Source organism: Agelaius tricolor, unplaced genomic scaffold (genome assembly GCF_023055355.1).
Source record: "Agelaius tricolor isolate 1412-34295 unplaced genomic scaffold, bAgeTri1.0.p SCAF_2, whole genome shotgun sequence".
In the NCBI taxonomy this organism is placed as follows: Eukaryota; Metazoa; Chordata; class Aves; order Passeriformes; family Icteridae; genus Agelaius; species Agelaius tricolor.
This window is the reverse complement of record NW_027269262.1, coordinates 35,770,827-35,794,407: the sequence shown is the minus strand read 5'-3', so window position 1 is coordinate 35,794,407 and position 23,581 is coordinate 35,770,827. Positions and strand designations below refer to the sequence as shown.

The 23,581-nt window shown below is 43.3% G+C and overlaps 1 protein-coding gene across 5 annotated transcripts in view; it reads right to left on the bottom strand.

Annotated features, from left to right (window-relative positions):
• Positions 1–132: 132 nt before the first annotated feature.
• RIPOR2 (RHO family interacting cell polarization regulator 2) overlaps positions 133–23,581 on the bottom strand; it is a 69,586-nt gene continuing 46,137 nt past the window's right edge. For 3 of the 5 annotated variants that reach the window (XM_071456096.1, XM_071456116.1, XM_071456136.1), the window contains exons 9-23: positions 23,323–23,366; positions 21,926–22,051; positions 20,380–20,528; positions 19,163–19,292; positions 18,479–18,625; positions 16,524–17,213; positions 13,750–13,934; positions 11,816–11,984; positions 10,246–10,381; positions 9,186–9,347; positions 8,030–8,188; positions 6,382–6,584; positions 4,871–4,954; positions 2,886–2,976; positions 133–1,751 (exon numbers count right to left, since the gene is read on the bottom strand). In XM_071456096.1, coding sequence (XP_071312197.1) covers positions 1,651–1,751; positions 2,886–2,976; positions 4,871–4,954; positions 6,382–6,584; positions 8,030–8,188; positions 9,186–9,347; positions 10,246–10,381; positions 11,816–11,984; positions 13,750–13,934; positions 16,524–17,213; positions 18,479–18,625; positions 19,163–19,292; positions 20,380–20,528; positions 21,926–22,051; positions 23,323–23,366 — 2,576 coding nt within the window. In that variant the 3' untranslated portion in view covers positions 133–1,650. Of the gene's footprint in view, positions 1,752–2,885; positions 2,977–4,870; positions 4,955–6,381; positions 6,585–8,029; positions 8,189–9,185; positions 9,348–10,245; positions 10,382–11,815; positions 11,985–13,324; positions 13,396–13,749; positions 13,935–16,523; positions 17,214–18,478; positions 18,626–19,162; positions 19,293–20,379; positions 20,529–21,925; positions 22,052–23,322; positions 23,367–23,581 lie in introns of all 5 variants that reach the window. The other 2 variants (XM_071456107.1, XM_071456126.1) reach the window with 2 other exon arrangements.

Genomic DNA, 23,581 nt, shown 5'->3' with positions numbered 1-23,581 from the left:
GGTAGTCCCTGTGGAGCCTTTCTTGGTAGGTATCTTAAATGATACACAAAATTGGCTTGCTCTGAACTTAAAATATGAGGCTGATAGTGAAGGGCTGCTGATGGAAAGGGTGACTATACATATGGACTGATGTGCTTAGTAATTAAAAATAATCTTTATTATAACTTAAATGTGATAGGAAATATGGTGAGTACAAATGCCACAAAACTAAAAGAAAAAAAAAAAAAGTAGATACAAAAGGACACCTTGAAAGAATTCAACTGATGGGACAGGTGTAGTATAAAAACCATAACATGGCTATTTCACCACCTGCAAAAAGTTTATATTCCTCAGTAAACAAGTAAGCATTTTGCACTGTACAAAATGTACTTCTTTAATTAAAGGAAGAATATATATATTTATAAATATACAGATATGTACATTCTTGTAACATTCAGAGTAAAAAAAACAAATGATCCCTGCCTGCCAAAGTGTTTGGCTCACAAGGTTTCCTCTTGATGTGAACTGTTTGCAATATTTTCTATGTCGTCTATGCAAATTTGGATACTTCAATTGACATCTAAATAGCATTTCATGCATAATGAACACAGTACAGGAACACTCTTCTGTTAAATTCTATTCACCTCCTCTGTTAACTTAAGGCTTGTAATCAACAGTTTGAAGCACTCGCTGTCTTTCAGCCTTGCAGTGCAGGGAGGGGAGGTGCATTCACTTCCCCCTCTGTTTATTACTGCCTCTGAGGTCCACTTGAGTTTGTTCTGTTCTTTATATGGAAATCACTCTATAGAAACTATGCTCCTCTAATTAGAATGTACAAAATCCAATCCTGCCTGCAACTTGCAGGACAAAATGGTTTTGGGGACTCGTGCAATTAGCGGTATTCACTCCTTCTTCTCAGAATAAATAAATGCACTTTACCTTTTCATTTAGTTTTCAGAAACCTACATGATTGTTTGATCCCCCTCAGAAATTGCTGGATTAATGATGGTTTGCTGCTGGAGGGCAAGAGAAGGGAATAAAAGACCAGTGGAGGCATTTAGAATGAGTCACCAAAGTGACACCTCCCAGGGTTTACATCATGCTGTTTCTCAAGGCAAAACTTGTAGAACTTTCCCTGTATTTCATTACCAAGACACAACTGAGAAAGCTGAGCAGCATTTCCTGCTACTGGAGTGTTGCTGGGGACACTGCAAGGCAGCAGACACTTCATTTGGGATTCAAGGGAAAACTTTGCATGCCTGCTCAGGTGGCCTCGTGATTGTCCTTGATAGATACGGTATCACATGTCTCAAGCTTTCACAACAACTTCAAGGAGGTAAATATAATAGGAAAATATATGGAGATGCCAAATTCTAAAAACCTCACAGAAGTCCGTTGAGGCTGAATAACTGCAATTATATTATTTGTTTAGAATCAGTCAAGAAAGTATTGTTCCTCAGCATCCAACTGTTCCATCATGAGCTGCAACTAGGAGCCAATAGGAATCCTTAAGCTGGATTTTAGATTTTGCTTTTCTTGAAGAAGTCTGTAAATTGCTACATTTTGGAACATTCTCATAGAATTCTTTAAAGTCTTCCTTTTGTTCCCCACACTAAAGCGCAACTCCATCCTCCTTTAATGTCTGTTAAATGTTAGCAGGTTCTTTTCCATCTAAAAAGCTGTGGCAGCTTCAGTTCCACGGCGGCTTCCAACTTTAACAAATTCCCGGGGAAATTTGTCCAGCTGTTCGTATGCCAGTCTCCCATCTTCACCTAAATGCAAAATGATAAAGCATAATAATATATTATGTCATTGCCCTAGAACATTTAAAATACTGGATTCTCTGCTGTTAGAAGGTACTGATTGGCCAGTAACTTCTGGCCATTCTTAAACTTTATTTTGTTAGAAGCAATTTCAGAAATTATTTGGAAAAGTTAAACATGCTCTGAATGTTCAAATTTTTTTTTTTTTTTTAAATTTCTCATGTAACCTGTTGGGTTATCTAAAGCCAAACAGAAGGAGATGTGGCTTCTGTGATGAGGTAACAGTATCTTGCACACTTGTCATACTGAATGACCTATTGTGCTTCTCAAGGTCTCAGCTGCTGCTGTGATGTACTTGAGGTAAATGTTTATCCACTTCAACCTTGGAAAATATAAAGTTTGTCCACCTCCCACTTCCTGGCACTTTAAAGAAGTGATTCTATCCACAATGTTACTTCTATACTGCTGAAAATGAGGAAGGAGTATGTTTGCTAAATATTATCGTGTCTTTCAACCCCTTTTTCCTTAGCTACTGCCATCTAACTGCACTTCCACTAAGACAGCATTGAGCCTAATGTGTTGAACTGGCAATTAGGAACCAAAAATGATCTCTGTATGTTGTCTGGAAGAATGGCAGAACAATCAGAGTTTTCAAGTGTCCTTGGGCTAGTTGTTTTATAATCTGAGCAATAACACGTCCAACAGCAGGCGGAATTCCTGCTGAAGTGGTGAAGAGAGCATTTTTGAAGGGTTTGCATAATTAAAATAACACAAGGACACCTCCCCCATAGAGCAGAAATTCATGCCTAGCCGAAAGGCCAGAAAAACACAATTTTTCTGTGCCACTGAAGTACTGGTGCCCAGAAACTGTGCAGATTAATTATCAATTCCTTCTGTTTCTCAACTTCTCCTTTGCTATCCTTCCTTTTACTACTTCCCCCTCCAGACTCACAAAATTCGATTTTTCTTTTTAGCTCATTTTCAAAATGAATGATTTTTAAGAATCTGTATTTTCTGACTGGTTTAAGTCACTCTGTAAAGTTTTGTTTCAATTTACGGTCTCACATTTACACAGCTCAGGTGTCTTACATGTTGCCCTGTTAAAAAATAAAATTAAATACTGCTCTAAACCAGGCAACTCACCAAGGGAGAGCAGGGTTTCGGACGCCACTTTTCTGATCTCTTCATTGTCAGACTGGCAGAGTGTGACCAGCATTTTAATGCTCTCAGTAGCCTGGGAAGTGCAAAGAGAACTGCATTAGCACCACACAGGACACTCTGGGGTTTTTCTACAACCTTGCATGTAAACAGTAACCATCCTCTGCACTGCCCTCCCCACTCCAAGCAAAGGGCTTTGGTGGAGACAGGAGGAATGGGGTTTCCCTGAGGGGAAGCATTTGGAGGAGGTGTATTTTCTGCTGCTGGTGTGGACCCTTCCTAATTTTCTTACCCTATGCACTACATACATAAATCTGACAGACCAGCTATGTCTGCCACTTCTGACTGTAGGATAGGTGATGGACTGTGGACCAAGGCCATAAAATGCCAATGCAAGGGTATAGCAGGGAAATGAACAGGAGGGATCTAGCAAATAGGTTTCCTAAAAAGCATGTCAAGCCTGTGCTCACCAGTATTTGCAGACTTCTGCCTTGCCTCTGCTATTTTAGGGAAGAAAGCAAGGAATAATCCTGCTCTGTGCAACAAAAATGTCAGGTCTTTGGGGAGAGCAGCTATCATAGTGTCTCTGGCTGGTTATTTAATACTACAAGAGAGATGAGTGAAAGGAAGGGCAGGTACTGCCCCAGTGTGACACCTGGAAGAGGCACTGAGCCACAGAGTCAGTATTTGTATGAGACCTGCCAATCCAAGGGGCACAAGGCCTGCTCTGCATGCTCTGAATGAGGGCTTTGCTGCCACAGCCATTACATCTCACCACCTTGTCTTCAGCGTGGCCACTCGTGCGTGACTTGGGCTGAGGCTGCACTGGTGACTACAGCTCAAATGCCTGAAAGTGATGGGGCACAGCCACACAGAGCTTGCTGCCATTGAAAAACCCCTCAAGAGATTCACTGGGCCCTTGTGCAACCAATTGTGGATTAAACTGCTCCTGGGTTACCCCATCCACAGCCACCTATCGATTGTAGCATTTCCATCTCTGAAATAATAACTTCCAGCTTCAGCTTTTTCTTTGAAGATTCCACATGAAGATACTTTCCCTCAGTAGCTTTTTTCCCCAGCCATTCTCACCATTCAAGACTCACTGCCACATTGCCCAAGTTAAACTTGCCTAGCTCCAGTTCCCACCACTGGTTCCTAGTCTGAGTTTTCCTGAGCAATGAAAAACCCCACTGCACCCACATGTCCCTCACCATTGCCTCTCAGGGATGCCTGCTAGCTTCTCATTTAAGGGAAAGGTTTTTCATATTTAAACAATGCTGGATTATGTGCAGGATAGCATCAGTTGTGACTGGGATGAAGTTACAGTTTAGAATGGCCTTCCAGGGGACGGATTAGAAGGAGAAATAGTCAGTCCAAAGTGCATTTGTCTCATGGAACACATTTTTTGCCTCAGTGTCCCATACCAGCCAGGCTTGGGTGGCTGCTGTCTCCCATGGCTCTATACAACCAAAATAAAAGTGAATTTTCCCATCCTGTCATAGGCTGGAATGCAAAGATGGTACCAGATGCTAGCTGAAGCTGCACTGCCCAGATGTTATGACCAGTTATTTGTCACAAAACAAGCTGTGATCTCTCTTTTCTGCTACTGTAGCCCACATACATTAGAGCTCATTTTATCCTGGGAAAGCATTCTTTTATCCTTCTCAGTCAGTACTTTACAGATTAACATTTTTTTGTCTGGATGTGGAACTGAGTCTCCTGAAGTCAATATGAGAGGGAGGAAAAGATGATATGCAAAAGATAAAACTTTGCCAAGGTCACAGAACCCAGGTGTTTGTGGCTTAGAAGGTTCTAAACCATTCCCTTTATCTGAAAAAGGATGGAGCACAGCAACACAAAACAAAAACACTAGTGCTGCTGTTATTGAAATTTCTGTTTTGTTGTTTGTACCTATCAGATGTCCCTTCAAAAGCAAAGCCAAGCACCACAGTGTATTTCTTGTCTCTTACCTTGAGGTATCTTAGAGCCAAGCAAGCTGCTTTCTGCAGCTGGAGGTTGGGCTGGGTTAGTGCTTCACAGTAATAAATCAAGGCCTGAAAACAGATAAAGAAGAACAGCAATGAAAATATCTGTGCCTCCACAGAGAAGGGTGGAGCATGGAGGTATTGCTACCCTGTTAAAGGACAGCAATTGCAGCCTGCCTCCCTGGCAGGGAGCATGTGGGATGGCACAGGTGGGATAATTCCCTACAGCAGATCCAGGCCAGACCACCAGTTATAGATCAGCAGTCTCAGGGCAGCTTTTGGTGGGGAGAAGTTCATGGTTAAGTGAGATGCACAATCTGGCACCTTTGAAGGCCTTTCACCATATATCACTAAAGAGCTTTGAATGGGCCTTGGAGTCTAATATCTCAAGAGGTGGCCCTTGTGATGGTCTCTTTCATGTAGGGATGATGATGAACTAGTTGGCATAGACCCCAGGGAGACTTAAAATAATGATTACAATGTCAGCATGAGCTGCTAGACCAGTTTACTGCTTGACCCTGGAAATTAGTAGCTACTAGTGAGCAGCAAATCTCAGCAGCACTCAGCTGCACAGTGAATTCATCTGCAGCATAAGGCTGCATAATACCCTCACAGAAGCCACTGTGTGGTCCTTCCTGCAGGCAGTGGACCAGGTACACATGCCTGTTCCAGGAGAGGGTTATATTTGCCCTGAGATGCTGCCTCCAGGAAGCTGGGGATGGGAGAAGGATGGTATGAAATACCAAGAGGCTGCAAAAATGGAAGATGAAGTGCGAGGGCAAGCAAAGAGGGGACAAGAAAAGCAAAGACTTTTTCTCTTCCCTTTGCCTTCCTTCTGCCACTCTTCCTCTTCCAGCTGCCTTTTCTGTTGCTCTTTCCTGACAGAGAACAAGATGGATAGCAGGAAAAGGTCTGCCATGAAAGGGTAGGAGCCAATCCCTAATTTTTTCTTACTCCTCCTTCTCCCCTCTATTTAATTTTTGTGCTTAACCTGGCCCTGCTTGTTGCATTTGGTATCAGAGATAGACTCAAATCTTAGTTCTCACAGCTGAGCTGTGTTTGCCCAAGGCAGTCTGTCCCCTCTGGAAATGGTGGCAAGTCCCATAGACGGCAGACTCCTTTGGGGAAAAAAAAAATCTGAGACCTACATCTTTGCATGTTCATGGTGCTAGGGACTGTTACCTTGAAGCCTTGGACTGAAGCCAAGTCTGAGACAGGGCAGCAGAAATGCTGAAGTGTGGAAGATAGCTAGAGAGCACAGCACTCTGCAGTTTTGATTGGTACCTGTTTAGCGTAATGACAGGTACAAGCAGACTGGCATAAAGACAGAAACAGACCTTCACATGTGCAGAAAAATTAGACAGGATATCCCTCTGGATCAGTTTAAATCAAGCTTGGATCAGTGATTTCATATGCACAGATATTTGAGACATACAGGGAGAAAAAGTCATGATGACACAGGTCTGTCATGTGACAGGTGATTTTCTGCCACTTACCTTCTCCCTGAAGTGCCTGTTTTCTGCAGTTGCTGTCAGAAGTGATGCCACAGTCTCACTGACTTCATTTTTATTTTCATTGAGAAGTAAAGCCAAAGCTCTTAAAACTTCCTGCTGTGGTGGAAGGTTGTTGGAGTTTATTTTGGACATGTTGTGCTGCAGTTTTCCATCTTTCACTGACTGCAGCACCTGAACCACAGATGCTAGAAGTGCAAGAAAAAGGTCTGTGTTACTTACTTTGTCCTCTCAGCACTTTGGATTGATCCTTTCCTCGCTAGCAATCTTTGATTTGTACTACACACATTGAGGATACAAAAATATTCCCATCTGAGCAACTGCAGCATGGCAGTGTGTCTGCATGGGGAATTGTCTGGGCTTTAAGCTGGGCCAGTTTCTCATACCTTCTTCAAGTGAGGAGATGAGTAGATGGGCCCAAGTGCAGCCCTTAGGCCTACCCAGAGCTGCAGACACCCCTGTCAAATCTTTGCTTTCTGCTGGAAGATGTCAGTTCTCACTCTAACAATTGAGACCAAATATCCTTGCCAGTGTATTGACTTTCAGAGCATCCTTGTGAGAGCTTTTCCTGGAGAGATTGATGTCTGCCAACAAGAGCTAGACTAATATGTTTCAGAGGTGAGTTGAAATGCCATTTTGCTTCCAGGCTTTTGAGCAAAAGCTCCCTCGTATGCCCAAATAAAAAGGAAAACTAGGCAAGGTTGCTCAAACTCCCTCTCAAACAGAGAAGAAAACTTGGCTTGCCAGGGACTGCAGTTCAGCACACTTTGTGCAGCATCTGCTTCTCTCTTTAGCTCTTGGTGGCAGAGCCTGCAAAACTCTGAGGTGCTGTGATCCCTTGGTTCCTGAGAATTGCTCAGCACTTCAGAAGGTCTCTCCATAACACGTGGTGAAAGACCAGGACATCATCTGTCACAGATGTATTTTATGAAAAATCCTTTTGCTCGGATTTTTTCTCCTGAGAAGCTGAGAGGCAGCAGAAATGAAATGTAAACAATGGTTATCTGCTGCTGTGGAATGCAACAGGTGCATCTTTGATTGGTCCGTGTTAGTTGTTTCTAGTTAATGGCCAATCACAGTCCAGCTGTATTGGACTCTCTGGTCAGTCACAAGATTTTATTATCATTCCATTCCTTTCCTTTCAAGCCTTCTGATGAAATCCTTTCTTCTGTTCTTTTAGTATAGTTTTAATATATCATTTTCTTTTAATATAATATATATCATAAAATAATAAATCAGCCTTCTGAAACATGGAGTCAAGATTCTTGTCTCTTCCCTCGTCCTGGGACCCCTGCGAACACCACCACAATCATCCAAGCTGTGGGCACAGAAAACTTCCCAGACCTTGGGCTCAGCCCACCACCATCAGCCATTCCCTGAAAAGCTGTGCTTTCAAAACAATTTTTTCCCATTTGAATATGGAAATAGAAATGATTGAGAGTCTATCTGCATCACCTCCTTTCCCTTGACATGCACAACAGTTCAGGTGCATTCACTTAATAGCCAGGACACTTCTTTGTCTCTTTTCTCTCCTCCTTTTGTAAAACCAGCCTCAGGGCTGGCCTGCCTTGTGTTGAGCTCAGAGGGACAGGGAGGTACTCCCTAACCAGCCAGCAGAATTTATATACACTACCTTCTTTGGCGAGCTGCAGCAAATAGCTCCCAAGGTCACTGACGCTGTGGCTGGCAAAGTAGCTGTAATACTGAAAGACAGTAATGGTCTCGGAGGACATGCTGGAGTAGAGGACAGGCTCTGTCCGGTCCAGGATCTGAGACACCAGGATCCTGAAGACTGCAGGAGGCCATGGATAAAGGCACAGGTTAGTAAGAGCAAAAGCTGCTGGCAAAATTACACAGTCCACTTCAAAACCGGGAAGAAAGAACCTCATCTGCAAGGCCAGATAAGTGATGTTTCTAAGTGATGTTCCCAATGTTTCTAAGCTCAGCTGTGGTTAGGTTAGAAGCTGGACAGGCCTTCTCCCTGTCTGGGTCTCATTGCCAGAGAATTTCTTTGTAAGGATGAACCTCTGCCAGTTTACAGATGGCTAGTGCACCTTCCTGTGCAATCAAGAGAGCATCATTTCTACCTGAACAATATCCTGCATCATAACCCCCTCTCCATATGCACTGCCTGTACATCCATCCCCACAGTGCCACTGAGGCAGGATTTGGCTTTGCTATTTTTCATGTTCCTGCACTAGTGTGGCAGGCAGAAAGCTGGTCTGAGGCACTGCCTGTGAGAGCTGTAGCATGGAGCAGGAAGGAGAACACTGCCCTGTGTAGGCATCCACAGTGCAGGCAGCCACACCTGGGCAAATCAGCCTCCATCCCCATTCTGTCCAAGGGAGAGCTAGTCAGTATAGCTGGAGTTTGAGGTGTGCTACAACACACAGGATAAGAACCTGTGCTCAGGCAAACTCACTTGAATGCGGATTAATTTCATCCCAGTGCCCTGTAATGGGGTGTAGGAATTATACAGATACACAAAATTAAGTGCAAGGATTCCTGATTCACTGAATCACTTTCAAATCTGTATTTGGGAATAGACTTTCTTTCTGGTTAGCTCATTAACCTTAAAACAGTATTTTCATTTCTGTTAACCTCACCTTTTCTTTTTTTTTTTTTTTGTTGTTTAATTATTTGGGGCCAAAACTGTTTCAAGAGTTGTAGCATTAGTTTTCAAATTAGATCTTGGAACTGTGGCCAAACAGATCTCTGAAGGGTTGGAAAACAAAGCTCAGTACACAACTGTTCTCCATTTTGACACATCTTTTTGCAGCAGTTTGTACCTGTTTCTGCAAGTCCTGGACACTCCTCATTCACAGTGGTGGCAAAATTGATATCCAACTGCTTCATCATCTTGTCTGCAGAGGTGTGATACACTCCTGCAGGGCCAGTACACTTCATCCAGAAAGCCAGCAGTGACAGCTTCTTGTGAAACTCTGGAATTGCTGGGCAAGACAAAATGAATAATGAAACAAAGCCATGCTGGAAACATCAGCTTTGAAAAAAGAAGGTAAGAATAAAGGACATCTCACCCAATCCCACTGATAAACAGCTACTGTTTGCTGGGTCTCCCTGAGCCACTACCCTTACAGAGCATGATCATGTGCTCACCCTAGGTTTGTAACGTGTTTTTTCTGTTTCCTATGGTAATGTGAGTAAATTTGCTCCTGATCCAGTTCTCAGTATTGATGTCTCTTCCTTTTAAATAGCACAAAATTCTAGGGGAACACACCACAAATGGTCTGCACAAGTTTGGTCCTTGTCCTAGCACTACACTATGGCTTCAAGTAAGTCACTCAATTTTTGCCTCAACTTTCTGATATAGTAAATACACCTTGTAGTATTTACCTATCCTGCCAGAGTGTACACAAGGGTAACTATATGTTTGTCAAACTCTTCCAAGTATTAAAACAGATGCAAAAAGAAAAATAACTAAGAAGTTCTCCATAGAGACAAAAATTAAAATGTTCAGGAAGTTGTATTATGCCTTTGATATTGTAATGCAAATCCTGCCTTTCCTCAGGAAAGAAAGGTGGAAGAAGAATTTGGGTCTTCAGAGGTGGAAGTATCCACATAACACCAATGACACCTGTCCATCTTCTGCACATCAAGCTGGATAAGAAGTCCTTTCTTTTCTCACTTGCATGTTTCTGGATACCAGTGCTGAAGACAGATGTAGGTGACACCTGCCTTGCCTGCTGCACCTCCTGGTGACCCTGAGCCAGCCCTTACTACAGAGGCCTCTCGTGCACTGCTGGTGAGCTCTGCACAGTGATTATTTCAGCAGACACACATGCCCAGGCAAATCCTTGTCAGAAGGAAAGCCCCTAAACTGTTTCTTACCATCAGTTAGGGAGGTGATGTTTCCCAAGTTCTCAGTGCTGATCTCGGCAATATTCTCCACCACGAGGATCTGCCTGGACAGCTTATCCAGGAGGTCTCTTGTCACAAATGGTGTTTTACTGGAGAACACAATTTGCTAGTGAAGACAAATGGGAAAGAGACAAAAAGGAGTAATTGAACCAAAAAGAAACCCAGCCTCAGAAAAAACAAAAAAACTCCAAACCACCTGAAGTGCAACAACAAATTCATTCCTCGAACCACAGGATCTCCTTAACTTAAAAAATTTTTTGTTGTTGGGATATTTTTTGGTCCTGGTTGATATTGCATCCCTGCTTGCACCTTCAATATCTACATTCACATCCAGACACCTGAGAATCCAAGTAGCCATTTGTGTAAGTAATTTCTGATTTACACACTCCACAAAGCTAAAGAAACCCATCAGCATGAGACTTAAAGCCAGGCAAGAATATTAGTCTAACTTTCACACAACACGAGCCATAGACTTTCAGGACAACCCTCCATAGAGGAAGACCACAAGCTGCTCTTTCTCTATTCCACTTCAGCTTTGATCAATTACTTAGGTGCCTTTATTAATTTTATTAATTAATTAATCCTTGCTAATACTCCCTGCTGCTGCTATCTACATCTTCTTCAGCAGTCTATGTAAATAATATTCATATCAGATCTGCTTTGTGTGTGGATGTTGTTCAAGTTCACCTCGCTCACCTGCATATTTACTGTATACTCTTGTATTGAAACCAAAAAACCTCCCCTTTTCTCATAGCGTGAGTCAGCAGAGTTTCCAGCTCAGCACTAAGGGTGCTGGAATCAGGCTCACGCTCTATTGCTTCAATGAGCCTTTGGGAAAATAAAGCTAATTTTAACTAAGATGGAAGAGTAAAATAATTGTGATGAGGAAGTTGCAGCATGTTTTCATTTGTCAGGAAAACCCTGATGACCTCGCTTACTGGATGTTTAAATTCGCATTTGCCGTGCATGGGCTCTGAAAAAAAACCTACAGAAAAACCCCTCTAGTTGTGAGCACGAACTGCCAATTTTGATGTCCCAGGGAGGGCTGTCTCATGCTGCTTTCACCATGCCTATTGCAGACAGAATCTCTCTGCCTCATGTGCAAAAATTAATCTCTGCTCTTGAATGCTGCAAGCTCATCTCAGTTAAACAGTGGAGACAGGGTTCCTGTTTTACCTCTGAAGACATGGGCTGCTTTAACTGGGAACCGACTTCACTGAGGACCTCCCAGCAAAGCCAGCAGGAGTTTGTAACCCAGAGCAGGGGATGCCCCTGTCCCCCCCTGCCCTGCCCCTCAGCCCTCCTGGGCAGCTCATGCCAAGCCCCCCTTAGGTCACATGTCAGGTCTGCTCCGAAACCAGCCAGGATGGAAATGATGGAGGCACCTCTGGCTGGGGTCAGGGTGTCACCATCCAACCCCAGCTTCTGGTGTTTGTCCCAGCCCTGAGCTCCCACTGCCTTGCAGGAGCAGCACTGACCTTGCCAGCCTGCAGGCAGGAATGATTTTAAAATAAATGCCCAAATGAGGTGGGGTTGGTACCTGAATGAGCTGGGTGCAGTACTGCAAGTGCTTAACTATGGTTATATCCAGGCTGTCGTTGCCTGTGGTCAGGGGCAGAGGGCTGCCAGCCACGCTGGTGCCCACGCCCGTGTCCTCGGTGAGAGCTTCGCTCAGGTGGCCTCTGGCCTCTGGGTGCTCCGTCCTGTAACTGGGGAGGAGGCAGGGAGGAGGAGGAGGTCAGTGTAGGGCCGGCAGCTGCCACAGCAGACACACACCCACACCCACAGCCCCACTCACACACAAGGGGATGAGCAAAGAGCACGGCAGAAGAGCTGAAAGTGCACAGAAACCTGGTGATGGGCACATCATACCACAAAGGAGCAGGGCTGCCCTGCCTGGGTACAGGAGGAACGTGCCCATCTAGGGGACAGACCTGTCCCCTGACTGGCTTGCCCTGAGTGATGTGATGTCCTCAACAGCAAGGTTTGTCGTGGTTACTATCCCTTGATGGTGGACAGCTTTCTCCCATCTGTGATGAATCACCTGCCCAGTCACTCTGGATTAAGAACCATGACAATTTGTACCTTCCCAAGCACTGAGCTGCTAAGAACAGCTCTGTGCTTGCAGAGTCCTTCTGCTGTCAAATTTAAGGCTCATTGCAGAAGGAAAGGAAAATGATGTCTGAAGTAAGAGACATGATGTTTTCATATGCAGTTTTAGACACAATGTGTACAGCTTACTTTGCCAATTGTTTCTGCAAGAGTGTTGAGCTAGTCTTACTGTGTTGTAAATCATTATTTCCAATATTGTCTTGCTGCACAAATGATCCTCCCCATGTTTAAATGCAAAGCCTGAGGTCAGTCCCCAGATGGCAAGTGTGTTTGGCTGCAAGTTCAGAAGTTTCAACACTTGCAATCTTTACACTGAGTCACACACTTACACATCTAAAAATGGAAGCGGGAATCTGCACTGTCTGGGGATGAGCCAGAGGGGAAAAAAAGAAATTTTAATTTCTATTTTAACTGGTTGAAGCTAGATCCTTAAATCAGCACAGACCGGACTGAGGTCAGAGTGCCAGTTTAGCAAGCAACACAATTTCCCAAATTTTTTTTCCCAAGTCTTATTCTGGAATGAGGACATGAGATGATGGGAACTGCACAGTGGTTGCTCATTGCACTCAAACTGCTTTAAGCAAGCTGTGAGTAGTACAGCTCCCTGGCTGGAGAACATAGGCAGGGAGGGAACTGTGTTCCTTTCTTTTTTTCCAGCTCTAGTGCCGCTTACGTGCCTGCTGGGCATCGTGTCAGCTCAAAGGAGGCAAACATGCTTTCAAGATCTAATGATTGAAGCACAGCATCTTAAAGTCACACAACAATGGCAGGCCACGGCACAACACCACAGCTTTTTTTTTTTGTTGTTTTTGCTTTTTTTTTGCTTTTTTTTTTCTTTTTTCTCAGAAAGGCCAAAAGTGATGAAAGAAGGGCAGGTAACACGCAGGGCCATGAACAGAGTACCAGTCATCACTCTTACATTCCAAAGGCAACCTACATCATGCTGCTTAAATCTGGCCCTGTGTTATTGTTACTGACAAGCTTAATCCACTGCAAAGACTCATTCGGCTAGAGAGAAAAGACAAAGGGAGGGGGGAAAAACCACAGAGGAATTAGTAATTACATCCAAGGAAAGCCAGGTCCAAACCTATGTCAAGGAAGAGGCTCTGCCAGTATTGATGTCAGCCTAATTTAATTTACCCTTCTCCTCAGGAGGACAGATTGCATATATTTGAACAGAGGGAAAAAAATGGAAACCAAAGACTTTGTATGCAGCAGCCATGGGGAGCCCTCGGACCCTAAAACTCATCAAGGATTAGTCAGTCTTCCTTGAATAAATTGTGCACCAGGATCCCCTGTTAGTGACAAAGAGCCAGGGTGTCAGTTTGGCATAAGCACAGCTGGCAGGTACTACAAACTTACCTATTCTTCTCAATCTCAGTATCTGAAAATACCGAGTCTGCACCTCCTCCACCATTACAAACCTCCACACCACCACCATCCTCATCATCAAAGTCAGAGGTGTTCAGGAAATCAAAGCTTTCTAAAGCACTTTCAACTGTTAGACTTAAACTGGAGGACCTGCTTCGGCTTACTGCTGGCTTGCACTGCAAAGGCAGAACGAACCAATGAAAACCCCAGATATTAGCTACTACAAAAAAGATAAGAAAAAAAATTGATAAAGCTTAAAACTTCAAATTCTTCATTTTATTTTTAAAACTTCATTTTATTGGGTGTTTCATTTCAAGCCTTCATATTCATAGCATATACAATCAAAGCCTGAGAACTGGGGAAAGCCTTTCATTCCTCCTCCCCTCCTCATGCTACACACTCTCTTCCCCAAAGGAAAACCCTCAAAGGCAAAAGTCAACATGTTTTATAAAAATGAGAAGTACTTCTTGAATCCAAGTTTCGCAGCTCTAGGCATTTTCCAAAAGGAATGAGGGGAATTAATGCAATGGAAGTTGAAAGGGGAAGGCACATTCCTTAATTGCTGTTCTAGCTACAGAAGCCAATTTATACATATCCAATGGCACTACCTGATTTATTCCAGACGTAACTCCAGACCTTAGCCAGGAATGAATTTCATCCCATAGCTGCACATTTATTAATGGAATGAAAGGAGTTTTGCGGCCTTTGAAGCCAAATGGATTATCAAGGAAAAGCCAATAAGGTATCAGATTGCTAGGTGACAGAGAAAGGCAGTATTGTAACTCAGAAATTACAGTGCTAGAGAGAGGGGGGAAACCATCCCCACCTCACTGCAGGGAAGAAATGCAAAGGAACCTTGCTGTTGCTGTAGGAAGTATGAAATACCCTGGCCTCATGCGGCAATTCATCCACATGTGCCCAATTGCTTCCAGAGTTATCCTGAAGAATCAGATGTAAGTTAAGGGATCATCTCCATTGGTTGGTGCAATGACTTCAACATCTTTCAGACCATGTGATTATTTGATCAGAAACAGTCATGAGTCACTGGTGCCATTACACAGGCCACATCCTCCAGTCCCAAGCAGGACCCATGACTTCGTCTCAGCTCACAGAAGAATGCACTGGCCTCTGAGGAGTTCAGATCCAGCACCAGGTGCTCTAGAGCTGAAGGGAGCTGGAGTTCCATTTGCAATTCATTTGCACACAATACTAATGGTCATACATTTGCACTTAGGATGTTTGAGTCTTTAAACTGACTGTACAGTCAATAGCTGATCAAAAACACTTCCCAACACATCTGTGACAAGGATGAGTGCTGCATCCTGCTTCTTGTGCAGCACCAATGGTTTCACCTTCCATTTTCTTCAGGGCTTGGTAGCGCAGCTTCTTCAAGCATATGGAAACAGCAACATGTGGGCCATTTTCTCTGCTCATCTAATATGGCCAAGAGAGGTTTCTTCAGCCACAGCTGGATTCCAGCTCAACCCTTCTGCATGAAGAGCCCTTTTCTGCATGGCTGCTGGTGATGCTGAGTGCCAGTCAGTGAGCTGATCAACAGGTGACACCCAGACTTCAACAGATCTGAAGATGCGTCCATCTCGAGTGTGCAGGAATCCTCTCTGCCCCCATCCCATGTCTGTCTGTTTGTAACTTCTGATCAAAGCAGCCTACATAAACAGTGTCTCTCTGGCCTTTGGATAGTCAACCTCTTGTACCAAGTTAGAAAATAATAGTAATGATACCTTTGCCTGCTCAAACCTCTCTAGGAATAAATAATGCAAGGAACGGGGGGCTGCAGGCTGTCAAAAAATGCTTGATTTGGGAAAGTACCATGCAATGGAAATAAGGAGGTTAACAAAGTTTCTTTGTAAAAAGATAATGCAGAAGAATAAATTATTCCCTGCTTCTTCCTCAGCCATATTTTTGAATAATGAGGCTTAAATGACTAGCAGACCAACTTGCATATGAATATGAAGCATTTGAAATGATTATTTCCCATATAATACTGTTTGCAGAGTAATGTGTCACGAGTTGTTATTCACGGGGGAGATACAAGTAACAGTGACCTGCAGTAAACATATTAACAACACACATGCAAACCCCTTTTCTTCTGATTTTTAACATTATTCTCTGCATCTTGATGTGATGACAGGATGTCTTTCATTATGAAAATGGATGAGGGGAAAAAGGAAAAGGCCATGCCTAGGTGACATGGGGACAGCAACCTTCAGTGACACTTGCGCTTCTAAATCCTTTTGGCAATTTAGAAAATTCGGCTTGTATGGCTACAAGGCCTGATCCTCAGCTGGTGCAGTTTTGCACAGCTCCATGGAGTTCAGGGGCAGTATGCTAAAGTACACCCACTGAGGATGTGACTCACAGATTTCAGAGGCAGAAGTTTGGCTATATTTGATCCCCACTATGGCACAAGCAATGGGTTCACAAGAGGTGGTTCACAATGGTTCACAAGGCGTTCGGAGAAGGGTATAATTTAATCACCCTTCTGTCACAGCACCTTTTTCTCTTTCCCCCAGGTTTTGATAAAAGATCTGCTGCTTGAGGACACAAGGCTATGACAAGCACATTGCTGACAAAAGTTTAAAAATGTAACATTGTGAAAGGATGCTCCAAGCAGGAGCAAATCTACTGCTACCAGGGAATTCTACTATTCTCCAGAAAGCCTACTTTGATGTTTGCGAGGCAGGCAAGGACATTCTACCTGCTCAGATTTTCTTTAGTGTAGCATTTTCTGAAAATGTACTCACTTTTAGGATGTCATCTAGATGCATCACTTCTTGATCCAGGTCCTGAAACTCTTTATACTGCTCTTTATGTGGCTCAAGAGCTAAGAGAAGCCCTTGCAAGGCTTCCTCAATGCTTCCATCGAGATAAGACTTATATCCTTCTGATTCCCCACTAATGGATCCCTCACAAGGCAGCCTCTCTGGGGTCAGGGGTGTCTCTGCTGATGTAAGCCTTTTGACCAGCTGCTTTGTGATGTTGCCCTCATAGGTATCCAGCTCCACAGGCTTGAGTTCTGAGCCTTCATCCGTGTCCTGCAGGAAAGACACCGGGACACTCGTTTCCACAAAGACACGATTGCTCCCAGCATCAGAGACCTTTTGGCAAACTTCAGGAGCTGCCCTGGGGGTGTTCTTGCTCTCAGCCACCGCTCCCTCTCCGTGGGACAGCAGGTCCTTTGGCTCAGCAACAGAGTCTCTGCGGGAGTCGCTGCTGCTACAGTCTAGGCTTGAGCTCTGGGAGGACTCCAGGGCTCGGTGCTGGGTGGGGGTGGCAGTGATGTCAGGGCTGGAGCTGACGTGAGCACAGGAGGACTCTGCTGAGTTGGCAGGGGGCACGGCATCTTCGTAAGGCAGGTCACCAAAAGTGAAGGAGAGAGGCCGCTTCTCAGTGGCTGCTGTGCCATTTTCAAAGACATCATCTGGCAAATTCGACTGAAAAGACAATAGGGAGAAAGTGTTTATCAATGCAGCATTGGAAAGAGGAAAAAAATAACAGCATGTGCCCAGGAAAGAAAAAGGCAAGGCAAAAGATTAAAGAAGCATTCAAGACTTGAGAGATGGAGAAAATATTTTAAATCAAACTTCTGCTTTCATCTGGCACAGCTCCTCAATTTCAGCATGAAAACTTCTGGAAAACCTGGGCTCAGCCATGCCTCTGCTAAATAGAGAGCTCTAGGAAATGATCTCCAGAGAGAGTCATGAAATCTGCTCACCCTTCTATATCCTCTCAAACAGCATTTCCAGTGCACTGCTCTAGTCCTGTACCATGGCTCTTTTTAATGAGATTGTACATAAACCACATTGTCTGCATTTTCCTACTCATTACAGATTTCTGTTCTACTTATTTTCTGACTTCTAAAGTAGCAATTTGTAAAATGTAACACAGTTTGTCCTGCATGTGGCATGGATGTCTGTAACAATTGTTGACCTAGAGTTATATCCTGTCCAACATGAGTTTCTGCTGAAATGAGTCAGCAGAATTGGTGGTGTATTGAGCAGGACACTGATCATTAAAGAAGCAAAACCAGCCTATGCAGACTCCAGACTTACCAGGGCAGATATATATCTATGTTCATCTCTGACTGATATATGGGGAAAAATCACTATAGGAGTGACAACCTGTCTATCTAACCTACAAACCTTGCTTTGTGGCCAACTCATGTGGCCAGCTCATGGAAATACATGACACAGATGGAAGGCAACTACTATTTTGCTGACAATTTGCTGGAAAGAACTGCAGGCATCCACATGTTGTTAAGCTTAAGGGTTAAGTGTCCAAAACTTGAATTTTTTTTCTAGTATTATTAGGAGCTTTTTTTCCCTAAACATAATCATAGTCAAAGGTTTATTTCTTCTTTCCCTTGACATGGGTATGCTTTTAGCTTCTGAAAGTCATGTTACTAGGCAAATGTAGAGCATCAATCAGTGTAGCAGGTGATCTTCAAGAACGCTGGTGGCTTGTACTCCTGCCCTGCTCTCTGCCCACAGATAGTTGACTTCTGATCATTATCTCTGTAGAAACCAAGAGTAATTTTGATTCAATGTGAGCTGCATGGGCTCACAGTTATGTCCTGCCCTCTAATCAGTCAGCAAAATGAGCGAGTTGCAACAGAGAGCGACACACAAAGCATGCGTGGGAATGGAAATGCCACACAGGAACTGAAAAAATCCTTCACCAAACAAAAACCAGGACTCACATATAGCTCTAGCCCTGCTTTTGGGCTTAGCCTGAGCGATGGCAGGTCACTAAAAGAGCGACTGCGACGAAGCTTGTCAAAGAAAGTGTCTTGAAGAGCATCTAAGATTGTCAACTTTGGCCTGTCTTGCAGGGGATGCAGCCATTTCTTCAACAGTTAAAGCAAAGAGGGTGTGAGGAAGGGCAAGTTAAATGAATGCTTTGCAGCAGAGTACTAAGTTACAGGCATGGGATGCAGCACTCGCAAAGTTAATCTCTGTACAGATGGCCTGATTAAGCATTCAGAATTCGATTCATGCAAAATGTAGGAACACCCTGTGAATATCTTCAGTACAGGGGCAAATTTTATCACAGGATACTTAAAAATACTTGTGCTATAATAGTTGCTTAACTACTGTTGCAAAATGAAAACACATTTTTTAAAGATTATTCAAGCATCACAGCAGTCAGGCAGGAAGGATAGGTATGCATTAATTGGCCACATAGTTTCAAAGATGCCAGGATCATAGTCACCTTCTTTTAGGATTAGCAGCTAGGAATGCACTTGCTTTATAAGTATTTGTAAGGGTAACCTGCTGGAACCAGGGCAAAAAAAGCTAAGACATGTAAAGCAGTGAAATGTTTGCAGTGTTTGAACTACTCTAAGGTTTCTCATTACATAAACACGAAGCCAAACAGAGCTTACAAAGAATGAGTGGTCCTTGAAGGTTGGTGTTTCAGGAGTGCCTTGGCTGTACATGGACATTCTCCTCTGGAGAGCAGATGCCTTGCTCACATTTCCTGTGGATGGGGTCAAGTCTTCAACATCAAAGGGGCTACAGATACACAAGCAAGAGGGGAGAAAATAAGAGGTTGTTAGGCTGAGCAAGAGGGACTTTCAGGTCCATAGAAAGCATTTTTGAAAGGGTGGTTTATTAGCACATCAAAACCCAGAGGTAGCAAGTTTTTAAACTGAAGTGTTTAAAGAAAATGTTGTTAATTAGACAGCAGTCTCAGAAGTGTGGTTTTCGGTTCTGATAAAAGTGTTCCCTCAGAAATCATTTATGTAGTGTAGTCTGATGTTATTCTTCTCACATGAAAAGTATTCTTGCATTTGAGTTGCCAAGTGTCACACATGCTAATGAGAAAGGTGCTCAACTATTAATAGAGCTGTTGCATTGTAAAGGAAACCAGGAGCTGTTATTGCTGCCTTCATGTTTATTGCATTAAAAGAAACAGCACACATGATTGTAAAAAGTTAAATGCATCAATGCTTCTTCAGAAATAACATTTACTTATTTCATTAAAATGCAGTGAGAATTGGGTTTGTATCCTAAGGCTACCAGCTCACCTATGCTGACCAATGAATAGAAAACACCAAGACATCTACCATCACTCTTGTGGTGTATGAAGCCCTTAAAAGCCAGCTTTTCAAGATGGGCCAGGTCCTGAACTTTGCTATGCTAGTGTAAAGCCATAAAATGATTTTTAAAAAATATACATATATATATATATATATATATATGTAAATAAAAATTATATGGATAGAGAAATTATATATATATATTTATATATGAGCAATCAGTCATATCCCATTTTTAAGCTTTGAAGTAAGCTTTAGGCAATTCCGAGATCAATCATCACTAAGCAGTTCCCATACCTTGTAATGTCAGTTCTTACCAAACCTTATTTAACAGCTGAAACTAGGCACAACCCTCTTAACCACAGGAAAAGCAGGCAAACTGTGGCTGACCATGAACTATTTCTCATATACCAAATTTGGGCCACAGTTCCTTCACGATCTTCCTCGGCAGGGAAAAATATGGAGAGAACAACCCACACGGATGAACCATTTTTCTTTGGTTGAAGTTTTACAGCTGGCTGATTGATTGATTGATTGATTGACCAAGGAGTTCTACTTACTACCAGGTGATCTCAAGGTTCAGCTTTACTGTGCCAAGGTCATTAATGTCTACTGCAACCACCTGAGGCCGAGCTGCAAACAGATCTTTGGTCTCACAGGTTACACTTCCCACAAGGATATGAGTAGCAAGCCCTTTAACTTCTGTGACCTGTAAGAGACAAGAACAGGATATTTAGGACCACAAAAGGCATTGCAATCCCTAATCCCAAGATAATAGTTTTGATTGTCTGGCCTGGCCCCCTTGCCAAAGAGCTTCTAAAATATGATTGTCTGTTGCATTACTTAAGGAAAAAATCTGGGTTTGGTGGTGGTTTTGTTTTGGTTTTTTTTTAGGAAATGCATAGTTGCATATGATCATGATTCCATGTTATCTTTATGTTTTTAAAAGGAGTCAGAAGAGGACAAACATACTGGCTCACACCAAGGGGCTGTCTAGTCTTGTATTTGATCTTTTGCAGTAATGATAACCAGAGCCCAAGGGAAGAGTGAGAACAGGGAGGCCATGGGGTGTCTCAGCCTGTCAAATTCCTGACTGGGAATCTCCTGATGTATCTTGCCTAATTAATAATTCCCAAGGGAGCTCTCTTCCAGGTATTTCTCTCTTGTAACTCTGAAGCCATGTAATTTTTTGCACCAAGGATGGCCTTTGGTGAGGACTTCCATGAATCTACTGTTGAGGAACCACCTCTGTGTAATGTTGTTACAGTAGGAGTAGAGCACTATTCATATTTAGAGATATATTTGCCTGGGAATTCAGAGTGACAGTTCTATATGCAGCTCCTACACAAATCAGCCTTTGGCTGTTTGCTTGAAAGTCAGTTCTTGAGCCTTTTATGTGAAAGTGTTTGGACAGAGTCCAAAAAGGGAAGAGAATATACACATTAACCTTAATAATACTGGGATTCTTGTGTACTATAAAAAGGGGTTCTCTCCTAACTTTCCACCTTAAACCTGTGTGTTAGATTGAGGAGAGTGATTCACGATGTGTCACAACTTGCCTTTCATTGAAAACCTACTGTCTCATGCATCTGGGATTATTTTGGTTGTGGGTTTTGTAATCACCTGCATTTTTTTTCATAAAGTCTTTGCAGTGTCTAAGAGAGCCATTTCCCTTAAAAGTTTCAAGACATTCTTCTGTTTAGGCTTCCTAACCAGGGACATCTGGAATAGTTTCTAGGAGCAATTTCTAGACAGGGATGAGAGAATGGGTATCTCTAGGTTGAAGGCTTACGGAAGAGAAAGCACATTGACTTCCAGCCAGGAGAAAACTGTGTTGGGACACTGAGGGCAATGAAGATATGGATCAGTGATGAAAAGACTCCAGTCTGGGAAGAAAATCTCTTCCACAACTCTCACAAATGGATTAGTCTTGTAGTATCTAAACTGGACAATACTACAGCACTTTAGTAGTTGTGTCAGAAATACTAATTATGGCTCATTTCTAAAGAGTTTAATGATCTGCTTCTCTGTTTTTGCTGATGGTGCATGAGAAGGCAGGTTCTTGACTCCTGCCTTGCTTGCAGGCAAAGGAGTCAGCATGCATACCTTAATGGAGATCAGTCCAACAATGAGAGGGAGGAAAACCATCTCTTCTCCATCCCAGCTTTGCTTGCCATTCACTTCTATCTTGCCTTTCAGTTTCCAGCGCTGGCGACCGTAACGCATGAAAATCTGAAAAAGAAAAATCCTCTCATTTTCTTGAGAAATCTGTTCTCATGATGCACAAATATCAAAAACAGAACTGGGGAAAGAGTCTGAGAAAGGCTGGAAGAGTTAGGTGGCATAGGTGCTGCCCCCCCTCCACTTCCCATCGAGTCAGAAGGAAAAATCTGCTGGAGGATCTCTCTCTCTCAGCTCTCCTAATTGCTCCTTTTGTTAGTGAACCCCTGACCCAAGTTTTTAACTTCATGTAACTTGATGACTCATAACAAAGCTGCAAGCCATTTAATTCCACTTACAGGGAAAGTGGCAGGGAAAGGGAGATTTGGGAGGGCAGGATGAAAGCACCAGTGGTCTATCCTAACATCTACAACTTGCTGGATCATCTGCCTTTCTAGGCAGTGAGCTTTTGGCCATTCCCCATCAGAGACCTCCTCAGCTGTGAGGTTTTGGCTGTCTCATGATGGAAATGGATGACATCCGTAGTGCAGTAACCCAATTTGAAGGATCAAGAGCAGGAAGACCACTTTGGGCCAGCTGGGAGACACCGGCACCAACTAACTGACCCCACAGAGGAAGCAGGAGTCATTTGTCACAGGGAATGAGAGTGGAAACAAATGGATCTCTGATCAAGGCAGCTAGGAAGTACTATACTGGTTGGAGGGATCCACTATCAATCCAAAGCAAACTTCTTGCAAGGTTGGTTCTGTTCTGCTAGAGCTGGAGGATTAGAGATGGAATTTATTTTAATCCATCTCTAATGAACACACTCCTGATGATCTCTACTGAAACACTGCAATGACCAGAGATCCTGATGCAGCCTCACAGCAGGTAACATCTGGGTCTCGAGAAATGGTTATTCAGTGTCTTTCTGCCACTGAGCTCTGTGATGAAGTAGAGCCTATGCATTCAGTAAAGGATGCTTGCAAGGATGTGTTCCATTTGCCCTATGTGTATGGGATGGGGCATATGATTTTGTCCAGGGAATTAGAAACTTTTGTCAAATATAAGATTTTTAAAGGCAAAAAAAAAAAAAAGCTTAAAGTTCTTGTAACAGCTATCACACAGTTCTCTGAATGCAAAATCCAGGTCTTCTGACAGATGCCCTGACAAAAGCAGACAAACAGAGAACGCAAGGCTTTTCAGAGCACATATGGGAAAAATAATAGCTGTTCATTGAGGTACTGATGTGAAAATTTATTCATCATGACATAAAAAGCAGCAGAGGTATGCCTTCCTTTTGATTCTTTGGCTATTTAATAAACAAACTGATGCAGACATACCTCGTATTGATCTCCTGGGCAGAGCCGAGCGAAGCCAGCCAGACCTGAGAAGGAAAGACACAGAGGGGCTGTGGGAGGGCCTGGGCTGCCAAGTGTGGCTGAGCCCAGAAGTGGGGTGCAGTGGGGTGCCCAGGGCCACACTTGGACAGAAGAGACCAACACTCTCCTACAGCCCCCCAGCTGCTGTTTATATCCCCCTCTTACTGCTGCCTGTGCACCCTCCGAACCTACACAACCCACCACCTTAATTTTCTTCTTT